Below are 23075 nucleotides of genomic sequence, written 5' to 3'. Positions count from 1 at the left end.
CATTAATAACAGTGTCAAATCAACATCACATTCTGTCAATCAAGTACTGAATCCAAAGGCACCATGCTGCTACTCATACGAATTCAACGTGTCAAGACATTAGAACCCAAGAGCGGCTATCGTCAGGTTGAAACCTTCTGCGATGAAGAACTGTCGTGCATCCAGCATCCTGAATGATAAATCGGACCCGGTGAGTTCTCCCCTGCCATTGTCATAATGCAGCAGTACTTACATGGTATGAACAAGTTTAACTGAGTTTGGGAGTGTCGTATTCAATGCCGTAGTGGCTGCAGCGACCTGAGGATCGAGGTCCTGGAACATTGACAGCATGGCCGGCACTACCTCAGCTGTCAGGCCCGACAAGCCCGACGCGACGAGTCTGTATGTTGAGATGAGTAAATGCCTAGGCATCGGAACCAAAGCTGGACGTACGACAGAATGGTCGCGAAAGTGATACTGATGTCATCGTTCGTAGGGCTGACGGTGGTAGAGCCCGCACTGACGGGGATGTTGCTCAGGTCCTGCGCTGCAACCCTGAAGACGGTGGTGAGGTCGTCGATCTGTTCCCCGATGGTGCTATCGTTGGCTTGGTGCGAGGCTTGGAGGGTTACTGAAATATTTCGAATCAGTTACAATGCACATCTAGGGAGGTATTGGCTCTTACTGATGTTGGGAATGTTGATGTGGATGCTCTGGTCGAGAGCATCAACAGCTTGGTTGATGCCAGCGTTGGTGTTGGTGGTGTTAGCCTGGCGACTCTCGAGAGGGGACGCCAGAGCGGTGGATGCGACGAGGAGAGTGAGGAGGGACGCAAAGAACATAATGATGAGCGAGTGAGACCTTTTTCCTTACCTCTGGAGCCTTTTCATTGAGGATTTAAGGATAATTTCACGCAGATGGGAACGTCCAAGCGAGCGGTTTTCCAGGCCAGCTTAAATTTGCGAAGAGCGGTTTTGGCGTGCCCGCGCTCGTGTCGATGGGATACTGGGTTTGGGCAGGGTGTCCCTGGAACGCGGGTGGTCGATAACCGGTATGGGAGTCGGTAGGGCTTGGTTTGGGAAGTTCGCACTCAGCGTTCATGAGAATGAGAACGATGACAAGCCCGGGTTCCGTTTTGCTTTTGGGCTGCCTCTTTTGTTTTGGTATTGAGTAGGTCTTGTGCTCAACCCGCTTACTCGGTTTTCTTTGCTACTCATGGTGCACGGCCCCATCGTGCATGAGGAAAGGCGATTCGTTGGACAGACTTGGCGTAAGGCAGAGTCTTAGAGCACGAATTTACATTCATTTCGTTTCCCCGCACCAAGTACCTCGGCAGGGTGTGAACATATGGTATTTTCCCGCATTTCGGAGCCGTGTGATTCTCTCAGAAAAAATCTCAACCGCTTACTAGGAGTCCATGGGACTCCGAAGGTGATTATCCTAATTCTATGAAATTGATTCGATTCGACGATATATAAACTACGTTCCAGTATTTTGATTTTGTGAGAGAGTACTCATGACGAGACTTGATCGCAGCGACTATGGCAGCATTGAACATTCCTCGGTCGAACTTCTCCGTAGGACGCGTTACGTAGCTAGTGTGTTTGTACCTTTAAGGAGCTGTAGCATAAAGATCGGCTTTGTTGAGGAACACCATCAGGTAATGAAGTTTCCACCCTTCCCGGCCTTCCCGGTTTCCTGGTAAGGGATCGCTGTGATTTTCACATGACGTCGATATCAGGCCGTAGGCGTCGGTGGCTGTGTCGAATCGTTCGACCTTCGCACTTGCCATGGCGCCAATTCGTCCGCACCATAAGACACGAAAGGGATGCAAAACATGCAAGCGACGCAAGGTCAAGGTATGTACTCACTGCCAGTTCTGGTTCAGCTTGCTCAGACGATGAAACGCAGTGCGACGAGGAATTTCCTATATGCAAGAACTGTACGAGGAGAGGCATAGAGTGCATCTGGACCAATACCTCACAACATGACTCGGCAGCGCCAGGAACATCTAGTAATACCCATGCTGCATCAACCTCATATAAAAATCCCCCTTCCATAATATCGAGACGTACTAGCGCTGGTTCATTCGACATGCTGGATCTCGAACTATTGCACCATTATACTACCGCTACTTCACCCTCACTTGCTTCTGATCCTGCTACAGCAGGTGTATGGAGAACCATCGTTCCCAAAATCGCGTTCGGTTCCAAAAACCAATATCTCCTTCATGCTATTCTCGCGATATCAGCGCTTCATGCTCATCACGCTGATCCCACAGCCGGTTCGTATGCTGTAGCCGCGAACGACTACTATTTGCAAGCCAAAATAGGGTTAGAAAGAGCGGAAATGGATGGAGACCCGGATGCTGATGCTGTCTTTATCACCTCGTCTATTGTCGCGATCTACGAGTTCGCTACATTGTCCGCTGTCTCCTTGGCCACGAGCGAATGGCTAAGCTCGCTCCGTACTATGCCCTCCAAGGTTGCGAAAATATGGCCGCGGCTCCAGGATGGTGCTCTCCATCCGATGCTAGTCACCCTCATGGGGCCAACAATGAAATCGAAAGTTCTGGAAGAGCCGTTCACATCATCCTTGTCGACACTTTTGAGCACGGCACCGTCGTTACCAGACGTTGAGGAGCTACACGATGTATCAGTATATGCCGCGTATAAAGAGTCGATACGTATCCTCGAGATGTCATGGAAAGCCTCGGTTCAGAAAGACTACTATATGTATGTGTCGGGTTTATGGTGGTCGATAGTACCCAGTACCTTCTTTCGCTTGTTGACCGAGCGGAGACCGCGTGCGCTTATCATCTTGGCACATTATTGTATTATGATGAAACGAGTAGCGGAGGATGGCCCGTGGTGGGTGAGAAAGCAGTGGGGTTATGAGGCAAAGAGGATTCTCTCTGTGCTTGACGCGCGATGGACGCCCTACCTTGTATGGCTCTCCAATGAGCTGGATAAACCATGGGAAAATCAGGCATTTGACCTTGCGGGTCCTATGGATTTGATGAGTTTGTGGAGTGGGATAACTGATGCCCCTTGGCCTGGGCATGGATTTCAAGAGTTTTTCGAGGTGGGATCATCAGGATAGCAGGTGTTGTACCATCTTTAGAATATTTTCAAGTATACAATTATGGATTGATGGATAATTGAAGACTGCAAGCTTTGGAGAGTGTCAACAAGTGTTAGGCGTGTGTATTTTTACGAGCAGTTGTACAATGTTCGAGTCTAACAAATGTAGCCGTCCTCTAGTTAAGGCTGAAGTGCTGAAGCTTGAGCAATGTCTGCCTCGACATGGACCGTCAAAATGCCTAATCGGTGTTATCGGCGTAAAGCGGCTCAGTGAGCTGAGCAAAATACAAAACTGTCAAGGCCCGATCGAATTCCTCTACTCAAATGTTGGTGGCTAAGCAACACTCAATTAAACAATCCCCTCGCCTTTTACTAGGGGATTCCGTGAGTGTTGTTAACATACACCGCATATCCTAATTTTTCAGCACTCAGCTTGATCTGAGACCATATTTCCCTTCCCTTTTTTCGACCTTTTACTCAAAATTCCTCCACAGTAGTCAAAGATTCATTTGTAGCGCCATTACTGTGCCGCACGATACTGCATCTCTGTTACAAACCACCCAGCCGCTTTGAAAGCAAGGGCTGTGAGCTCAACATGGCTGGTGCTAACTACATGGGAGGGAAAAAGTGCGTCATTGTTTGCTCTTTCTTTACCTTTCCAACCGTTCTCGTTTCCAGAAATGCCGCCAAGATTCGCTCTAGAGATGCGGCAGGTCGTCAGCAGAAACGATTCTTCGGCCGCCAACGCCTGAATCTCTTGTCCAAGCGCCGTTCCATCAACTCTCCAACGTCGAGAAATCAGCCGCAACCAAGCATCTCACTGGCGCATGCAAAGCAGAATTCTACCTTGCAGCCTCAAGGTTACATTCCCAGTCCTAGCAAACCCCCAAAATCTAAACGCGATGGTCCCAGCTCAGCGAGCAACAGTTCAAAAGTCCTCGAGGCGCTGGATACATCAGAGCGTAGGGTCTTCGAGCTTGCTTGTACTGCTTGTGATTCAATTTTGGCCCAGCTATGTTTTTGCGAGCTGCTATGAATCAAATTCTTTCACTACCAGACTTGGCTGGGTTATATGCTTACAAGAAGAGAATACGGGTGTCAGATATATCTTCGCCTGAAGCGCGAAGGTCGAAAGTGAGTTCTCCTACATTTATGTCGCAGCTAAACACTAACGCTCGCTTAGAGAATCAAATCGGAATTGTCGCCAGAGAAGGACGAGGAGTTGTTCTTTGGATCCCAAAATGATCGATTGTGCGACAGCCTCGACCCGTCTTCCCGGGATATATACCACAATCCAGACAGCGACGAGTACGATGAAGAACCGGACGACACTTTTTTTCAAGCTCATCTTGGCTCTCACACTACATCCGGTAAAAGCAGCCAGCTCTCCCCTATCCTGGCTCCTCCTCAGAAAACGTCGCATATACCCACACGAAACGACGTCGCACAGGCAACCTCTTCTTTTGGGACACTTGCTGTCACGTCTTCGCTCCAAACGTCGTTCTCAGGAAATATATTTGACTACGACGATCCTTGGACAGCCGTGGGGGTTATACTAGGTTTGCAATCTGCTCCCAGTACCCCAGAAAAGGATGCGGATAATACGTCGGCTTTGGCGAAGCAACCGCGGCCTCCGGTCCTGGCTCACCAGAGGCGCAGAGTGAGGCTCACTGCTCATTCATCTTCAAATCTTTCTTCTGAAGGGATTCCGGTTGCCAGCAGTCATTCCTCAGATAACTTTCCTCCTCCTCCTCGTGTGGACGAAGATGATTCTTACAGCCAGTCTGACGACTTTCATTTCGGCGAAGATGACAGTGATCACGATTTTGACGATCATGACATTGCTGCTCACGTACACCAAAAACTTCCTCCACTGCATCTCGAATCATATCCATCGTCTGCTTATTTTTCTTCTTCCAATGACTATTTCAACAACTTGGCGCATGAACCTGTCGCTCACGAAGGAAACGACCCTGATCCTCCATTCGACCATAACTCTCTGCTTGACGGCTCTACCTCTGATTGTCATTCGCTGCCTGTTATTAATGGAGAGGAGGATTACGCTGGTCCCGAGGACCCTGACGACTACACACTCTTCGAGACATCGTCTTGGGCAATCCTTGATGCTGGACAGTGCATCGAAGAACCGGTTCCTGCCGACTATAGTTCAGGATTGCGATCTCCGCTTGTCGAGTGCCCTTCACCCGACTCTCTCCATGAACAAGACCCGCTCACCACAGCAAAAACGGCTAGCGTTTCTCTACTACATCGTTCATCTCCGTCTGTGGCTCCTCGATTTAACACGAACGAAGATGTCCTTCATTTCGCCCAACAGGTTTCACCAAATGCTTCTGCTTGTTCCTCGCGACATTTTCGGGTGGATAGATCCCTGCGTGCTTCTCATTCTTCGCCTGCGAATGCTTCTCTTTGTCCTATCGATGATGCTCAGGACGATGGATGCCTGTCGGCTGCTTTACCCATCTCTACCAGGATCGATACACCAAATTCGGACTCTCTTGTTCGCCATTCACAAGTCGCAGATGATCCGGAGCCCGCCTTCGAACTCACACCTGCACCAGAATTAATCCACGAAACTTTTTCTACTGACAAGATCGTCCATTCTGCTTACTCACCTGCACCAATTTGCCGTGATGAACCTGTTGAAGTTGTCGCTCCTCAGTCTTTTGTTGGTTTCTGTTTGTTTTCTAGGGATGATTTCTTGCAGGAACCGGATAGTGATGACTAAAGGGCAATGAAGCGGAGCACGGTATTTCCACAGCGTTGAGATACTGTTTGGTTCGTGCAACGGGGTCTTCTCTGCGCCCACTGCGTGTTGCTAAGGTTTACGTGAAATAATGTTGTAGCTGCTCAAAATAAATTATTCATCGTGTACAAATTGTTACTAGACTGTACGTGTCCACACCCGACCCTAATCATCTTTCTCTCCAGCAAACGAGGACAACTTTCTTCTATAATTTTCTTGTGGCTTTCTCCATTCTCTATGGTCGTAGGTTGGAACACCTTGATCACCACGCGCAGCCACTTGAATGCAGGGAAGTCCTGCGTTAAGAGGTAATCGAGCAGCCGCCATGTTCCATCCAGGTCTTCAACGACATATGGCTCTGGCTTGCATATTCCTACGACGATTGTCAGGTCCTTGAGATTCGACGCTTGACCCTTCTCAGCCAAATTTTTCAACATGTCTATCCACCATTTTAATATGACGACTGGTTGCTTGATGCCGATGAGTTTATACCGTCCGTGGATGTCAATGCCGAGGGACTTCAGATGTGAGAGTTCGAGAGGAGCGGGGTTTCGCTTCCATGATGAGTTACCCTTAGCCCTATCTGAAGCAAGGTCAGAGCGGAAAAAGTGAGAAATCGAAGCTAACGCGCCTCTGACGTCGAACCCGTGCATATGCCTCATATTGAATTTCTTGAGGTTACCTTCCTGGGCAGTCTTTTGGAGGAACAGGCCTATATCGGGCAGTTGCTTGTACTTCACATCCATCACGGTAATGTTGCGGATCTCGTTAATGGTCCCGAAGGATCCGTCTAAAGCTGCGTGCCATAGGTCATCACTGTCCATTCGGATTGTTTGAAGGGCCGGTCCCTCGTCTACCAGGAGCGATCTCCGAAGAGGCCTCTTCTGGTGAAGACGTAGGCGCGAGCAGTAAAGCTCTGTTACGGTTGGAAAGCGGCGTATGAACGAGCAGAGATGGTTGATATCGTGGAAGATGGCTGATTGGAAGTACAATGATTTGAGAGGCATCTTGGTAAGAGTATCCATTAGCAAAGGGTCATCAAAGACGAATGACATGTTCTTTTCCAAGAATTGGAGGTGTTCGACGTTTTTGAAACATCGGAAGACCTGGGATATGTCTTTGTCTTTGTCGCGAAAACGCACGGCGTTGGCATTGTCGGGGATGTGGGTGTCGAAATTTCGGAAGTCGGGTAGGATGAACACTCTTTGGGGAACGTGAGTGGAGGTGAAGCATCTTCGAAATATTCGTGATCCTGGGGTTAGGCGTGAGCCATACATCTATTATAGCTGGGATGAGATATAGCTGAACGAGCAAGGACTACGACGTACCTTCAAGATGGAAACACGAGGCGTTACGTGTCGCTTGGTTCCTGGGAGGTGAAACGTGTTACGGAAAATACATCGATGCACTACGGACGCGATTTAAAGGCGATTTTTTCCTGCTAGTCCAAGTATACAATGCGTCAACGGTGATCCTATATATTGTTCCAAGTCAATACCTACCGGAAGCGTCCGCGGTTCCGCGCAATTACAAAGTTGACAGAATCCGGATGAAAATGAGCATCAGCGACGAGGAGTGCTGATGGAAGTACGCGTCGATTAGTATGAGATGAAGGTGGTAAGCTGGAAGAATTTCTTTGAATTTCCAATTTCGGTTGCAAAATTGGCACGGCAACTTTCTGGGCGGGCCGGAAGGCCGGGTTTCCTAACCCTGAGCCCGTTTCGGTACCCAATTTAGCACCCTGCGAAGAGTCTCTACTCCGTGAGACACACTCAACGCCTTTGCAGCCACAGCACATGGTTCGCCATGTCAGGGCTGTGGACCCGGCCGTTCCTTATTGGGACCTGGCGCCGGTAACACCACCACCACCATCATCTCTCATCATTGCCATCACTGGCCTTTCCTCAAAATCGTCAAATCTTTCGTGCAACAATGACTGTATCCCCTTACGTCGTGTCAAACAAGCGAAATGATTATTATATTTTACCAAACAGCAATATTATGAAAGTATATAGGTACCGGGAAGAAGGTCCATAAGGAACAGGCTATCTGAAAGTATGTGCACCAAAAATTCTGTAAGATACCGTTGAGCTAACAACACAGGTCAATGAAGAAAGCTCTAGTTTCCGAGAGTGATATACTGTCTCTGCTGTGAGTCAGTACAAAGCACAACAGTATAGAACGGCGACACTCACCTTTCCTTGATTTCTGAAGGAATGCCAATACACAATGTGCCAGAGCGGACCGTCTGCGCCAACACATACGGTGGAACATTGCACATACCAACCTTTCTCACAATGTCCTCCGGATCTTCTGTTCGATTCACGAGCATGGACGTCACCCCGCAGCCGTGGATCGCAAGCGCAATCAGGGCGTCGGGCTTGTTCGACGCGACACTGGGCTTATCCGACACGAGGACCTTCATCATCACCCCGTTATTCAAGTCCAATAACGTCCCGTTGCTCCTCTGCTCCTTCTTCTCACCGGGCGGGCTCCAATTCGGGATGAGCTGGCGGTCTCCCCACTCAATGAGCTCTGCGAGTTTTGGATCTTGCATACCAAGGCGTTGCTGAGTTTCGTGTCCCCAGATGCTATCGTCGAGGAATATCCACCCATCACGCTGCAGGTATATCGTTCCTACCATCATTTCAAGTATGACGAATACGCTGGAGCTGATCCAAACAATTGCGACGAAGAAATTCCAGTTTACGCTAATCATGGCCAGTCCAATCACCCATAACAAGAAGAGGATGAACAGAGACAGCCATTTAAGCCCGCGCATGTCCTTGTTGTTGTACAGCCCAAGGGGATCTCTTTCCAGTGAATCTCGCAACCCTACTGTCTTGCTTCCGATGACACACAGCGGAGTCATGATACCCATGCCTTCTGTCATTCCCACCGGAAACGCATGGACGATTGGTTCAAGCCTTTCGTTCCCTGCTAAAGGTCGAATGGGAGGTCCCAGCCAACCGCCTGCTCCCAAGCTGCAAACCGCCGCCAAGCTTGCCGCATTGTAAAATCCTTGGTTTAGCTCCAACAGCCAAGCAAGATCCGTCCATCCATCTTCTCCTTTCAGGTCCTCGAGCCGCGCCCGGCGAGGTAACAACCCATTCAATGCCTTCCCGAGGAACTTATGTTCCTCGAATCCTGTCCCGGCAAGGTCCCGAGTGATAGCTTCGACTACGAGTGCATGAATAGCGTTCTGCCAAGAAACTGAGCCGGCATTGGTCGAGTGCTGCATGATGGCGTACAGATGCCAACGGTTATCATATGCGGCCTTGGTCTGCATCTGCTCGCGGAAGGCACGAGCAGTGTCCCTGTACGCGTGGGTCTTCAGTGAACGTGATGGGTCCTGCTGTCGCCGCCTGGTGAGGCGGATGACTGCCGAGGCGTGGAGAATTTCGCCGATAGTGAAGAGGCGCGTACCCCAGATGCAGGTAGTCGAGGTATGGTCACAATTCTCCTCATGGCAGAAGACGGCGACTTGGGATGCGTTGCGAAAGATATCAGCAAGACGACCGAGCTCTCGGGATCTCTCTGGACTGTCCTCAGGCTGTGTAATATCGGACAAGCAGAATTCGTCCAGCCATATAAACTCGGTGTGGTTGCCCGTATCACGAGTCGCAGAGCAGTACTCGATGAGGAGTCTTTCAGCGATGCGTTTTCGGTCCCTTAATGTGAACCGCCGTTTCTCTGTCGACGGAGCCTCCACAGTCAATCCGGCCTCCTGGAATAATACGTATGCGCTATCCATTGGATAGCTAAGCGCGGTGTAACCCCGGTTCCTGACCTCCTCCGACCACGCAACTTGTTGTACGCCTGTAATCTCACCATCTACGATCTGGACGCTCAGCAACCACCGTGGAGTAGAACCTGTGGGTGCGTATGCTCCCGCACCACCGCCTGGAGCCGTGGTTAGTACCGCATCAGGCGTAGATGTGAGTTCGAAGGCCCAAGATGCACTGGTGTAGTTCGATATCTGATCATAGACGACGTACGGGGTCAAAAGGTAAATGGGGGCGAGGATGACTTGGACCAGGATACGCAGGATCTGCGCGGGGACGTGGAAAAGGTCTGTGTTTCTGCGGGAAAACCAGCATGGGGCTTTGACATTGGGGTCCTCCACAAAAAGGCGCCCCGGTCGAACGTTCGAGAGGGTCGCAAAAGAGATGGCGAGAGCAGTGCTCGCCTTCGAAAACCAGTTGGGCATAGTAGAATTGGCGCTCAGCCTTTCGTGGGTAGGTGAGCAATCCCAAGTCTTATATGCGACTTTTGATGAAGAAATTTTATCACGGGTTCCTTGAACAGCCCTCTTATTCATCGAATTCGGACCTCGATGACCCTCTTTGAGAGCGCCCTATACTCGAATCGGCTCTGATGCCTAACACTAAGTTTTCCCTGGAATACACTTCCGTAGTCAGCGGCGGCTGTGATTTCTCCTGTGGAATGAAGCATACTATATGTCAGTCTAATGAACAGCTCCAGGAACTGTTCCAGTTTCTGAGTCATGTTCTGTCAGAATTGTATTTCCTGCGCAAATTTTCTCCCACAGGGACACTTTCACGACAACGCTTTTTTTTCGTTTCCTAGGAAACTTTCCAGTTACCCGTCATTACAGATCGTCGACCGTCTACTTATACGAGAATCATGTCGGGATTCGCACTCGCGGAGCCTGAAGATGTTAATCACCACGCGCTTTCATCATTTAGTTCCAATGATCGACCGTCTTTCCACCGCCAGCATCAGATCATACTCATTCAGTTGAATGTGCCACCACTTGACCTCGCGGAATTCAATTCCGGTGCTAGCCCATCCAGTAAACAGGTTCACCATAGTCGCATTCGGGAAAGATGGATGTCAATAAAGTCAGTAGACGCTTAGTTTTTCTCAGAGTGCCTATTAACACTTACCTCCGAAGCAATTGTTTCATCTTTTGACACCCATGCTGGTGGTAAGAACGCCACCCAGGACTTGGTCATTACAGGTTTTCGACAACCACTTATCATTTTGTTACCACTATTCGAAGAATGTTCGCCTTGGATAGGCTCGTATTGCTTGCGACGCCCGCAGTAGCATCGACGAGTTCGTCTGCCAGCCCCAGCCGGATGCCTACCCCCGATTCTTCCACGATGGCCAACTACGTCGAGCTTGCAGCGCAAGTTGTGCCACAAAACAAGACAGGACTTGCGTCTCGTCTTCGTTCCGGCTGCCGCTATCTGCCTATGCCATTGTACATGGGTTGGGATACCGATTCACTCACAGAGGCTCCTGCCGACAGCACAAAGATCCCTCATTTCAAGCTGACGGATATGCAATCCGGCGCTACCAGGGAAATCGAAGCATCCTGGATGCACGCGTTGTACACGTACACGTCCTCGCATCATGATGGAGTGACGTTATTGCATCTCAAGGAAGCTGGCTACTCTTCGCACCTCTCATGGCAGCATACGGTCATAGTGGTGACGCTTGCTGTTCAGCTAGGACTCGCGGTGTACGGATTTGCGGCAGGGCAGGGGAGGGAGGGGTTGATTATCCTACTTGGCCTGATTGTTAGGGGGCTGGAGGGTGTGGTAGCGTGGGCATATCCCACCACTCTTCCTCCTAGGATCGTCAGAACACCGAGGTTTTATGCTTTGCATACCGGTATGACTACGAGCCGTATTTTAGTCGTCGCGCATGAACCGGCAACGAAGAAAAATTGTGGCGTGGAGTACATCAATCTCGAGGATTCGGCCGTGCCTCTTTCGAGAAACAATGCATCCATATTGGAATCTTCCTGTAAGGGAGCACTGAAAATCTTTGGTTGGGCGCAAAAAGTCGTAGTTATCCTATCCCCGTCGGACGGCTTCCTTTTCTCCGTCGCTCTTCTCCTAGGGAGCATTGTCGTAGAGGTGTTATCCAGATTCACTGATACACTTCCTGCGTATTCGGCTAGTACTCCCTTGGAAACCGGGGGAAGCCTACTTGATAAGATGACTGCTGCGTGCCAGGCGACGAATTGTGTGTCCGTGGGGCTTGTGGAAGCCATGCTTCCCGATCCTGCCGGGGAACATAGGGATTACAAGTGGATCTCGAGAGTCGTTACGGACGGCGCGTCCAACGCGGGCCTTCATCCTACGCATCCAGAAGCCCGGTCTATTAGGACGACTGCTTCGAAGAGAAGGACGGTTCGGGTGAGCACCAATTATCTGGTCGTTGCCGCTTGTACTAATGACTTTTGTCTCAGCGGAACATGGGTGTTTAACTTTCGCGACTGGGTAAATCAATCTCGACCTAGCGTCCGGCTCTTGTTGCGTGATGACGGGCCGTAGCGGGTCGCATGTGCCGAGATTTTGACTTGCGAAAAGCTTAAATACTGTCAAAATGAGTAACTGCCACACCAGATGATTCCAGAAAACGAAAGTTGAAAAAACGACAGTTGTCTTCATTTGTTGTCGAAGGCTTACAAAGGAAGGACCCTCACGAATATGCTACAGATCACCTCCGTCTGAACGCCGAAGTCTTGTATGAGCCATCTTCATGCTCTGGATGACCGCAACCTCAAGCTTCGATGCTTCTTTCAATACGTTAACGCTATGCAAGAAAAAATTTTATGCTGACGTCGACCATGATTGAGCGCGGAAGTAGGCTTCGAGGCAGCTATGACAAGTGCAATGAACTCAAGTCAACCAGCCGGAAAAGAGTTTGTTGCTCTTGCGAGATGATAATGGATACCTAGTAAAGGGCTACTTAGTGGTGAGGGGACACATCGGGGTGCACCACGAGCCAGAAACTCTTAATTATGGTCATACTTAGATGCAAGCTGACCATCAGGAGGCTGCAAAAAATCGACCATCAGGCACGTCGTATTAATTTTTAACAGCCTGGAATTTACAGCACTACATGAACTTCTTTCATGGACATCTCTTTATCTGTCGACTCACGAGGAACTGGCTTCGCTTCTTTGCATAGTTCGCCGTGTGCGCAGCAAGGACTATTAGGGAAGCCTCTTGCATCCTCAATGGTAGAACTTCCAAGGTCGACCGGACGACGGATCACCCTAAGATCGGAGACTCACTATTACGAGGAATCTAGTAGACCAAGTCTTCTACGGACTTGTGCTTTTACCCTCACCGCCGCATAGCGACTCACCATCACCAGTCAGTGAACCGGAATTCGAACGCCTGCGTCCTAGCAAAGTTTAGGATAATGTACGACATGGAATATATTGTAAGCTTTCTTCCGTCAAAAATTTCAGTTATCTGACATCTAAAAAATCCAAATCCCAGGTAGCGTCATAATCACGATGGTTCACTACTTTTCTAATAGACGCTAATTCTACTTTGAGATCTCGAACTCATAGCATGGCCCTCTGTAACTCTGTACTCTTCCCGGGAGCTATATCCGACGAAATCTGACGGCTATGGGTCGCCACCCACTCCTCAATGGTTTCTGCAAAAACATCGATATCATCAGTTGTATTTTCGGCGTGCATGACCACCCGAACTCTCTCTTGGCCTTTCGGAACTGCCGGGTATGGTATTACCTGGGCAGCATATCCCTTCGAACGAAGGTACACGGCCAATGAGGCTGCTTTACTTGAAAGCAGGGGAAATATTGGGGAGACGATGGTGTCGAAAGATCGTTCTGAGTCGCGGAAAGAAAGCACAGACTTTGGAACCTTCTTCATGAGACGCTGGAGTTTCTTTGAAAGGTACAGGCTGCGTTCGCGCAGCTGCTCTCGAAGCTGTTTACGTGGCATCAGGTATACTGAAAAGGTCTGAATAATGTGAAAATTCTCACCGCGTCACCATCTGCGCTAGAGATGAAGTCGAATGCGTTTTTAATGGTTAACAAGTGGAAACGTGGCATCGACGTCGTGTAGATCATTGGTCGGGCATAGTTGATGAGGTATTTGCGTACAACCGGAGAGGTCAAAAGTACGGCTGTGCCATGGGTTAGCTAGGGATGAAAATCAAGGTAACATCGGACTTGCCTCCGGTAGACCCTCGAGCTTTTCCGAAGGTGTGGAGAACAGTGTCCACTTTGTTCTGGAGACCTAGCAAAGCCACATAACCTCGACCCGAGGGACCACACATCCCAGTCGAATGGGCTTCATCGACGACTATGTGAGTGCACTGTCTCGGTACATATCTATGGAGGACCTTGATAAGCTCCGGAAGTGGACTGAAGTCTCCATCCATGCTGTACAAACTCTCTACTGCCACAAAAACTGTTGCCTTTCTTTCAGAAATCTGCGGGTTCTTCTCCACAAGTTCAGTCAAGCAGGCCTCAAAGGCTGCAACTGAGTTATGCGAGAAGGGGTACGCGTTGCGTGATGCGCGCGCGACGGTAATTCCATCCCTCACAGAGGCGTGAATGAGCTCGTCAAAGAGGATGAAATCTCCTTTCTGCGGCACCGATCCAAAAAAGGCAACGTTGGCGTCGTAACCGGAATTCCAGAGCAAGGCAGAAGGTGCATCAAAATGCGATTGGAGGTACCGCTCTAGCTCTACATGATCCGTGGTGTTCCCATTGAGGACCCGCGAGCCAGTAGAGCCCAGGAGCCGTGTGCATGAAAGAGTAGATTTGACGACAAGATCATGGAGTTGTTTGTTGGTGGTGATGGAGAGATAGTCATTGGAAAAGAAGTCGGGAGCACGGTGGGAGTCATTGGTATCATGGTAGAGGTCAACCACAGGCATCCCAATCTTGACACGGTAGTCAAGACTTTGTTGGAGTGAGTGTTCTAGATAAGAATCCATACTTGTGGGTGGGGGCGAAATAGGTGAGGAAGTGGGTTGAATTGAATAGCTAAGTTGTCCCTCTATTTCTATGTCGCGCAACTATTCAAGTATCGCAGATCTAGGAACGTACTATGTCCAGTATTGCGGTTGAAAAAGACCTATGAGCGTCCCGCCATTCTCTGCTTGTCGGTGCTGTGAATCTATTGCGAGTGATTACCATGATTCTGATTTTGATTCAAGAGCATCCTCTAACGTGAAATTTGATGTAACTCAAACTCCAGACCCAAGTTCCAGGAACAAGGGCTACTGTTTGTCGCTGCCAGTGTACTACTACCGGTCGTTGGCACTGTTTTACCCTACAGTGTAATTAAATACTGTCACAGAAAAAAACTTAATTGTGATCTTCCTCGTCGGTTATGCATCCGTGAATCAGACAGATGCTACAGGATCACAATATCTTGGCGCTTTGCTACTGATGTTATACCGTATGGGTATGATTTGTAGCGGCAACAAGGCCAACGCCAGGAACTCGAGAAGTAATCTTGGCTTAGCCTGACTCGCTATGCAATCAACCAAGAGGGCAGCGCGGCTAAAATCCGCCTTAAACGCGAAACTGACTTTATATAGCAGTTGGAGATGCCCTCATGAGGCATAAGTCAATAAAATACTCTAAATGTGATACATTTTAACTTTCTAATACGCGCCTTTTTGTTGCTGGATCAGGGTCCGGCATGTAACCGGCAATTCACCAGTAGTTTGCCGACAATGAAATATTATTATTAAGCATTCCAAATATGGTTATATTATTACCATATATAGAAGGAGGGGGAGGGTGGGTCCACCTGTCCTTAAACACGAAAATGTAGGTCACGTCGGCTATTTTACGTCCGCAACCCAACACATAATAAGTGATCATCATCATCATTACACGGCACGGTACCTTCAGGCACGCCGGACGCAAGGATACAGGTAACTGCACTACACACCCAGAGCTTCGGCATGCCGAAGCGTTAGCGAGATAAGTTGATCAAATGGTTGAAATTGAATTTCGGTAATTTGGCAAACTGCGGGTAACCCTTTAGCACACAGGGGGGTTTTAAGCAAAGAGTACTTACCGACCTAACATGATGTTAAAATTCTCCGCGAGCGCATTTCCAGCATCGTCGCGGACGCTTACAAATGTCTTCTCAGTCCGGATTAGCTCAAAGCCTCGGGGAAATGGCATCATCTGTTTGTCACTGATTTGCCGATGTTGGACTTCACTCCGCGCGACTTGTCTTCAAACAACCACGATGTCGGACTTGCTCCTCCTGTGCGCCGGACGTATCTTTCTCTGAAGCTCTCCTACTGCCGTCATATCTGATCTCTGCTTGGCAGGCCTGGTGGCTTTCTGCTGTCTCTTACTTGTATAGGACTGCCCGATGTCGAACTGAAAGAAATGCCTGTCTGGTGCTCTCTGTGCTCTGTGGTTGTAGACGTTAACATTGCGCTCGCTTTTTTTGTAAGGTCCCATCATATTTTGGGCCACGCATCGTATTCCACATCCGCGTGCCCATGTTCACCCCTCTGATATTCGTGCTGGGGTTCGCTGTGGTAAGCTTCCCCATTTCGGAAATGTCTTGTTGTTAATTGGTTGAATTCCTTTTCACAGCATAGTACCTCCTACCGGAGATGGTCACTGTTATGGCAGTTATCGATCAGTTGGTTTGGGGAGTACTCGGGATGGCTGAGTTGGTATTGTCTTCGGCTCTGTGACTTGGTCTCCGATAACTTGAAGTATGTTCATATTATGTCGATCCTGTGTATATATATGTCCAATACATAATTTTTATTCCTGATCTACTTGCACATATGAGAACTGAGCAAGGGAATTCTAACAGGACAATATGGGTAATAGAGCCATCATGTAGTGCAACCCCGGAGATGCAAAAAGGGTGCAATTGGGGTGTCATTTTGTTAACCGTTGCCGGCGATGCCGATCGGGTGCTCTCTCCCTTTTTAAAAAAGTGATGGCTTTCTTTTAACCAAATTGCGAAGCCCCTAGGGTTGTTCCGCCGTTAACGAAAGTCCCTGGGTGTGTAGTCAAATGATCTCGTCTTGGCATCATTCGGATCAACTGCGGCTTCTGTGTTGGATGCCGGAGAAAGCGGATTGGTATGAAGATACTTTCATACTAAGTCGTTTAATCAACGTTCAATGGATATAGAGGAGCAAGCTTCCCCCCTGGCCTGCAAGTCTCAGTCTCTTTCGAAAGTAAAATAGATGCAGATGACCTTGAACTTGTTGTTAGAAGGCACCTCCACATCCGTTTTGATGGAAGTCTTCGCCCGAATTCAACGGGTGATTATTGGCCAATAATCACCCGTTGAATTCGGGCGAAGACTTCCATCAAAACGGATGTGGACGCCTGGAACGACTAGTAGAACATCACGGAAAAAATACTATGGAATTTGGTTTTCAGCCTGCAGTCCACCGTCTGTACTTAATGCATCATCCAGGATGCACGTCGATGGGGTGTCGTTCCACCACGCCCAAAATGTTTGTCCAAAAGAGCGTCCCCCAACACGAAACTTGTGGTGCCACTTGCAATAGACTTGCCTAGACCATTAGTGATTTCAGCCGGGGCACCGTGTGAGGAGCGCAGGCAATCAGAATCATATAAGTATATTCAATCTTCGTTGTTCAAGCATATCAAGAGCCTGTGACCGGCATAACAAGAATAAATTAATATGATGATCACTTTCAATGTATCTCCCCCCCAAATGGATGATGAAGTTGTGAGGAAGTTGACTCAGAGGAGCCTGCTGACATGCATTATTACATCAAATAACATAAAATTTTGGTAGATCGTAGATACGTAGCATACTTGTATCGAGGGGTGTCGTTTGTATACACTTCTACCAAATGGTTTAGTAACTTTAAGGGAATTCTCATAGTACACTAGGACAAGCAGTAAGACGATATTTTACACAGCATGAACTTTGTCATCCAACCACCTCTGCGGTTTTAAATTTTCGTCGACTGTATATCCACCAACGCTATTCCCGCTTTCGTATTCTTGTGAGTCAGTATGGGTTGTCGTTTTTACACCAATCTTGACTGGTAAAGAGCGCATCGGATACGATGATATTGTACCATTAGTCAAGCTGGCATCGGGGTTAGCCCTGACAGCCCATTGTGTAGGTTGGCCAGACTGCGTTGTCTGGCGAAATGTCTCCATGGCTACATCCAGAGTCGACTTCAAGCAAACCAAAGTCATGATAAGCGTAGGATAGATAGCCTATTACCCGGGATATTGTAAATAGGTTCGCAGAATGTTATCGTAAGTGCTTACCGTGAGCTGGGAAAGCATATCAATCACGACATAAACCCCATTGTTCCCGCAAATAATGATAACAATTGCTACGAACTGACTCTTTCTTCAGAACCTATGCATACTTAACCACAGAGAAGCCCAACGTACCCAAGAGCAGGAATACAAAATACCAGATTCGATCAAGATCGCGAGAATGCCGTTTTGTCGACCCAAACGGACCATGAAGGCCTCTCCTGTTATGGAGCGAATTAATCTGTTGTGGGACCTAGAGAACATGGCTAGGAATCAGGAAAGGAAGGAGACCCAAAGTGTCAAAAACGGACCATGTACGGTAGGCAATGAGAGTTGTAGCCCAGATATTCGTGGTCAATGTTGATGCAATGAAAGCTAGGCCCCAGGCAGTCAAGCTGCGATTATCGAACACGCTGACACCCTGAGGAGCAGTTGCGAATGATCGTACAACTCCAATAGCTCCCACTGTCACGTTGAAGTCAGTTTGCTGTATTTTTGGTCCAAGAAGATTCTCACCAAAGGTAGTTAGCAGTAGGGTGGCGGATATGACGAGTATCCAACGTTTACGATTCCACAGAACCCAAACCCTCCAGATGACGACTCCGTCGCCGATAACAAACTATAATCAACAGCATTAGCAACATTTGTCAGAACGTTCTTCCTGGCAGTGCTTACATTGATGGATTCGAGAGAGAGCTGTGAGTAAATACTCGGAGACGCATTGTCCTCAAAAACTTCTGATCTGTCTGCTCCATGTTCTCGCAGGAATGCATGGAAATTTTGCTGGAAGCTAACCGCCATGTGCGATGTCGCCAAAGCCCACATGATGGTATTCAAGATGATCATAACAATTATGACCTTCGTTTTCTTCCGTTTGAACCTGTCCCAGATAAGATATGTCAGTCGTTAAACGCACATCATAGCGCGTAACACCCACACCATGAGATATAGTGAGCCTGCGAAGAGGCAAGTATACATTCCTACGGATAAGAAAGGTGAATACCATGGAAATATGCATCCAAATTCAGCTTTGCGCACCATAGAAAAGCATTTCCAGGGCAAGAGAAACAAAATACGCCTCAGGAAGAGTTATCGCCATTTCTCGGAACTCGTTGAAAGGTCCGAGTAGGTGCCGCCTAGAGCACATCGTTAAAATACTTCCAAAGCGCTAGAAACAGGGACATACATTCGATAACGGCATAATCACCATAACGCAGAGTATCAATATCAGATCAGATGGTAAACCGGAAAGTCACAATTCGAGACATGGGCGCCAGATACACTAGGTCGTGATCTGTAAGAAAGAACCTCTGTCTGCATTGAAAAAGTTCCGCATAGAATTTTCGGACTGCATGTCGAATGCAACCTGTCCTTCGCTAAGATATTTGTATAAAGCTGGGGCGGCATCTTGAGAAAACGTGTTCATGAAGTTTTAAGGAAATACCGCGCTCTTAAAGGAGGACCCAGACTCTGCGGGAACCCATTATTGATCTGGCATCAACACAGTGAATATAATCATAGATTGAAACATCAGAAACTGCTAGTTCAGAAACGGAGACCTCGAGAGTGCGATGTATAACGCCCGGGCTACGTGTTCCCCGAACAGATGTTTCTTGTTTCCCAGAATGATCTGATAATGCAGAGTGACGTTACGAAGGCGTACCTAGCATATGATTCCGCGGTCTGGCTGGTCGCCCATTCTATCATGATCCTTCCAGCCGGCAGGTATTTGAAGCGGAACAAGCGCCTGATCCTCACCTCCATCCATGCCTTCACCACGAGATACCCCTGCAGCCACGGTGCGCCTCGCGACTGAAGACGATTGTGGAGAAGTCGCCACTCTCCTTACGCGAGCCTTCGCTAATGACCCAGCTATGAACTGGTGGGGAGGCGTTGAGAAGGAGACTGCCGTGACGAACCTCAACAAACTCGATGCTGGGATGAAAAAAACGATGGAAAACCTCCATCGGTTTCAGAGTTGTGTTGTCCATGCGACGATGAACGCGGGCGGAATCATTACGCTTGCTCTAGTTCCAAAGAGTGACGGAGAGCCAGGAGAGCAAATCGTTGCAGTGGCGCTGTGGATGACACCTGGGAAAACATTTGACTTGCCCTTCACCACGTTGATAAAATCGGGCGCGTTCTCGGTTTTGATGGGATGGGGGGTACGGGGAATCAAGGTGGGTTTTCTGAGATGCAGCGAAGGGGAGTCTTGTCCAACCAACTATAACAGCGCTTTTTTGTCAATTTCACTCCTCATGTGGAGGAGTCGCTGCACAAATCATTCAAGTCTCGGAACCTCGATAGGCTAGATTCGTGGCACCTGCTCGAGATGGTGGTAGATCCTGACTGGGAGGGGAAGGGTAAGTCATATTGCAAACACTTTCTTTTTCTTGATTACTATGGTCGAATAGGATTCTGTTCTCTTCTCATGAAAGACGGGTATTCGCGAGCATCGCCGAAACCTATTCATCTCGAGGCTACAACACCCAAAAGCAAAGACATATATCTCCACTACGGGTTCGAGGTAGATTGACTGATTCGACTTTGACAAAAGCTAAATTGTGACACATAGATCGACAGCGAACACGTATTTGGTAAAGGCCAGGTAGACAAGGCTGGGCACGCAGCTAAAGGTGCTGAAGCCACAGGGTATCCTGAATGGGTTATGACCAAAGTAGGCGTAAACAGTCGAGTCCTGTATCCATATCTGACTCTAAAATTAGTGGGAAATATAACGCTAGAGAGATACGCGATTGACCTTTCGCGTCCTTTCGCGATATTTGTGCTCGTACTATGTAGAAAGGCCCGTATAAAATTTATGCCTGAAGCACGAAGGCCTCATGAGTCCTGAATCATGCAGTCTGAATGCTACCGGTCAATGCGGAGAATTTCTAAGCAAATTTCTGAATAACGACCCGAGAGCATTATCAGCAGATTGACGTTGAAGTAGTGTTTGGATTTGTCTATAATCTCTTCGAAGAGCTCGCAGATGAACTTCTCCTCTACTTCATCTTCGGAGTAAACTAGAAAGAACATCGGATAAAGCAGATGCGGGGACAGATATCAGACGTACCCTGGTAAGAGTTACAGTCGCCGTCCTTCTAGCAAAGCTGAGGAGTAAACGTCAGTGAAAATGATGGATGAAAATGAAAGAGAGGGGCTTACCGATCTCGTACAGGTCCTTAACATCCTTGCGGACGTAGGGGCGTACTTGCCCCGGTTCCATCCTTTGAAGTCCTTCTTGTGCTCAAACACCGGCTTCCAGGTGCAGTCCTTGCGCGCGTCGTCCTTATTGACCTTGTCCTTCTTGTTGTAGTCTGCTACCGCCGTCATTGTATCCGTTGTATCCTACACCACCGTAGGAGTTATCTCTGGCTTGAACAGAAGCGGAAAGGGCGGGAGCCACGAAGGCTGCGAAGGGGGTAAGAGTGACGACTGAGAAATGCACACTGATGACTGAGCTGAGAAGCGGTGATAGACATGTAGGTAAACAAGGATGTTGGGTGTTTCCGGAGAATGCTGATGATTTCGGGACCTCTTTATATGCCAGAAAGCCCCCCTGCAAGTGGCTGTCTCCACGAATGAGGCAAACTCGGAAGAACGTCACATCGAAACAGCACAGGGTACAAGATGAGGGAAGTTTGTGGCCAAGCGTAATCTACTCACTGAGATCTGCCAAGCCGCAAGGGAATTCGAGTGGCGGCGCCCAAATACGGTGCGGGCGGGAACGTCGGTCTCATAGGGCACGGGAGATTTTTGAGAGCGGCCAGCCTTAGTCACATCGGAAGCAAGAGTGTTGACACTCATAGGTTCAGACATGCCAAGGACATCGAGTAGATCCATCGTCGAAAATAGCCACATATGTTGATTTTCAAGTCGATTATATCAAGTCCGTGGTTCAGCGAGCAATATAGATGGTCCTCGTCCGTTGCGACTGACATCAACAGTTACGGTGACACCAGATAGGCGAAACATGCCGCATTGCCTGGTGAAGTCATCAGTCCCTCGTTATTGCCCAGTGTAATAACAGCGATATGCTGAGTCCTCCAACGAAACTAGCCTAAGGACCCTGAACGTCGAACCATCGAGTAAGGTCGCATTGGCGGTCATTGATGAATTGCGGGATATATTTTGAGCCGGCATATAGCAGTAGAATTGTGTCTTTTGAGCAGGTGGAAACAGCGAAAGCAGTAACGTCGAAAACAAACGATCCTGCCGCTACGGCGACACCATGCCGATCCTAATTCCGTTCCGTTCCGAGGCTTCCGGTTTCCTCCGTCAAGTTACTCGGTAAATCCACGCTCAACCTCGCTCAACAACTTGAAACTTCGTACTTATTAAATAACACAGCTACAAGCTCGCCTCTCGAATTCTTACCTTCAAATTTATTTCCATTCCCAGAATCTCCTTGTACTGCACTTGAGATGTCCTATGCTCCCCGCACCAGCAGAATTATAGCTGGTCTCCCCATTTTTCCTGCTACGTCCTAGACCACTTACGTCTGTGGCATGGTAGGTCTTTGAAGCCTGGGTTTCTTTGGGTTCGCCAGGAGATAATAGATTTATTCAAAGGATGGAGGGATAGGGTTGTTAAGATTAGGGAGCTCGATGTTCATCTTCATCCAGAAGCTCAATCTGTTGTGACACCTCCTTGAAGTGAAAGAAATTTTGGTGAGCTCCGGTTATTTGGATTTTTCATTTATACTAATCAATTTTTCATCTTAGCGGAGCATGGATGTTCGATAATCAATATCTTACGACACTTTACTACTTCGTCTCGGTCGGTATTGTATTGAGTGCTGTTAGCTGTAGCAGCTAGCGCTAATCAGATGCAGTACCTTATTAACTTATCTAGCAGCTTCTTGCAGTGCACAACACGTCCTCTTCCCTTCTTCTTTACACTACGTTCAAGCTTCGACAGCGACGTCTATAGCCTTCCCAGTGGTGAATATGAAATGGATGAAGCGAGGAGTGAAGCGGAAAATTGAAGAAGACGATGTCGATCTGGCTATTATGACTGTCGACATTCTTAAGGTGAGAGGAATGACGTTACGATAAGGGCCTTGCTCATGCCTATCGCTAGGCTGCCGCTGCCGCTGCAACCTCAATACCACTTCTCGGTACAGCTGCTGGAATCGTTTCTTGTATCCTGCAGCAGATATCTCAGGCCCAGCAGAATACGGAGTTGGCTTT

The 23075-nt window shown here is 48.4% G+C and overlaps 9 protein-coding genes across 9 annotated transcripts; 4 read left to right on the top strand and 5 right to left on the bottom strand.

Annotated features, from left to right (window-relative positions):
- Nucleotides 1-99: 99 nt before the first annotated feature.
- Nucleotides 100-821, bottom strand: EV420DRAFT_1634518 (POXA3b laccase small subunit; the record flags this gene model as incomplete). Its single annotated transcript, XM_060476326.1, has 4 exons — nucleotides 100-169; nucleotides 233-379; nucleotides 433-610; nucleotides 665-821. The coding sequence occupies 4 exons, from the start codon at nucleotides 819-821 to the stop codon at nucleotides 100-102; spliced, it is 552 nt and encodes a 183-aa protein (XP_060339882.1).
- Nucleotides 822-1740: 919 nt separating this feature from the next.
- EV420DRAFT_1498350 (uncharacterized protein) lies at nucleotides 1741-3234 on the top strand. Its single transcript, XM_060470956.1, has 2 exons — nucleotides 1741-1838; nucleotides 1891-3234. The coding sequence occupies exons 1-2, from the start codon at nucleotides 1770-1772 to the stop codon at nucleotides 3079-3081; spliced, it is 1260 nt and encodes a 419-aa protein (XP_060339881.1). The 5' UTR covers nucleotides 1741-1769; the 3' UTR covers nucleotides 3082-3234.
- Nucleotides 3235-3425: 191 nt separating this feature from the next.
- On the top strand, nucleotides 3426-5918 carry EV420DRAFT_1757707 (uncharacterized protein). Its single transcript, XM_060480519.1, has 4 exons — nucleotides 3426-3689; nucleotides 3741-4024; nucleotides 4075-4196; nucleotides 4246-5918. The coding sequence occupies exons 1-4, from the start codon at nucleotides 3658-3660 to the stop codon at nucleotides 5806-5808; spliced, it is 2001 nt and encodes a 666-aa protein (XP_060339880.1). The 5' UTR covers nucleotides 3426-3657; the 3' UTR covers nucleotides 5809-5918.
- A 12-nt stretch (nucleotides 5919-5930) lies between these two features.
- Nucleotides 5931-10036, bottom strand: EV420DRAFT_1634515 (uncharacterized protein; the record flags this gene model as incomplete). Its single annotated transcript, XM_060476325.1, has 5 exons — nucleotides 5931-7103; nucleotides 7155-7195; nucleotides 7846-7917; nucleotides 7968-7975; nucleotides 8022-10036. The coding sequence occupies 5 exons, from the start codon at nucleotides 10034-10036 to the stop codon at nucleotides 5931-5933; spliced, it is 3309 nt and encodes a 1102-aa protein (XP_060339879.1).
- A 713-nt stretch (nucleotides 10037-10749) lies between these two features.
- Nucleotides 10750-12396, top strand: EV420DRAFT_89225 (uncharacterized protein). Its single transcript, XM_060483896.1, has 2 exons — nucleotides 10750-11999; nucleotides 12053-12396. The coding sequence occupies exons 1-2, from the start codon at nucleotides 10854-10856 to the stop codon at nucleotides 12068-12070; spliced, it is 1164 nt and encodes a 387-aa protein (XP_060339878.1). The 5' UTR covers nucleotides 10750-10853; the 3' UTR covers nucleotides 12071-12396.
- Nucleotides 12397-13162: 766 nt separating this feature from the next.
- EV420DRAFT_1616463 (PLP-dependent transferase) lies at nucleotides 13163-14570 on the bottom strand (the record flags this gene model as incomplete). Its single annotated transcript, XM_060475122.1, has 3 exons — nucleotides 13163-13552; nucleotides 13609-13751; nucleotides 13802-14570. 3 exons carry the CDS (start codon nucleotides 14568-14570, stop codon nucleotides 13163-13165), a joined length of 1302 nt encoding a protein of 433 aa, XP_060339877.1.
- Nucleotides 14571-17517: 2947 nt separating this feature from the next.
- Nucleotides 17518-18979, bottom strand: EV420DRAFT_1634512 (uncharacterized protein; the record flags this gene model as incomplete). Its single annotated transcript, XM_060476324.1, has 8 exons — nucleotides 17518-17832; nucleotides 17887-17961; nucleotides 18016-18133; nucleotides 18192-18345; nucleotides 18397-18499; nucleotides 18556-18760; nucleotides 18818-18860; nucleotides 18919-18979. The coding sequence occupies 8 exons, from the start codon at nucleotides 18977-18979 to the stop codon at nucleotides 17518-17520; spliced, it is 1074 nt and encodes a 357-aa protein (XP_060339876.1).
- A 667-nt stretch (nucleotides 18980-19646) lies between these two features.
- On the top strand, nucleotides 19647-20906 carry EV420DRAFT_1663136 (uncharacterized protein; the record flags this gene model as incomplete). Its single annotated transcript, XM_060478942.1, has 5 exons — nucleotides 19647-20027; nucleotides 20114-20243; nucleotides 20295-20407; nucleotides 20456-20557; nucleotides 20607-20906. The coding sequence occupies 5 exons, from the start codon at nucleotides 19647-19649 to the stop codon at nucleotides 20616-20618; spliced, it is 738 nt and encodes a 245-aa protein (XP_060339875.1). The 3' UTR covers nucleotides 20619-20906.
- On the bottom strand, nucleotides 20752-21726 carry EV420DRAFT_1473184 (uncharacterized protein; the record flags this gene model as incomplete). The annotated part of the gene is made up of 4 exons (XM_060469106.1): nucleotides 20752-20906; nucleotides 20957-20984; nucleotides 21049-21231; nucleotides 21550-21726. 4 exons carry the CDS (start codon nucleotides 21724-21726, stop codon nucleotides 20752-20754), a joined length of 543 nt encoding a protein of 180 aa, XP_060339874.1.
- Between the last annotated feature and the right edge of the window lie 1349 nt (nucleotides 21727-23075).

Source organism: Desarmillaria tabescens, assembly GCF_030435595.1.
Source record: "Desarmillaria tabescens strain CCBAS 213 chromosome Unknown EV420scaffold_1, whole genome shotgun sequence".
Lineage (NCBI taxonomy): Eukaryota > Fungi > Basidiomycota > Agaricomycetes > Agaricales > Physalacriaceae > Desarmillaria > Desarmillaria tabescens.
This window is presented reverse-complemented; position numbering and strand designations above follow the sequence as displayed.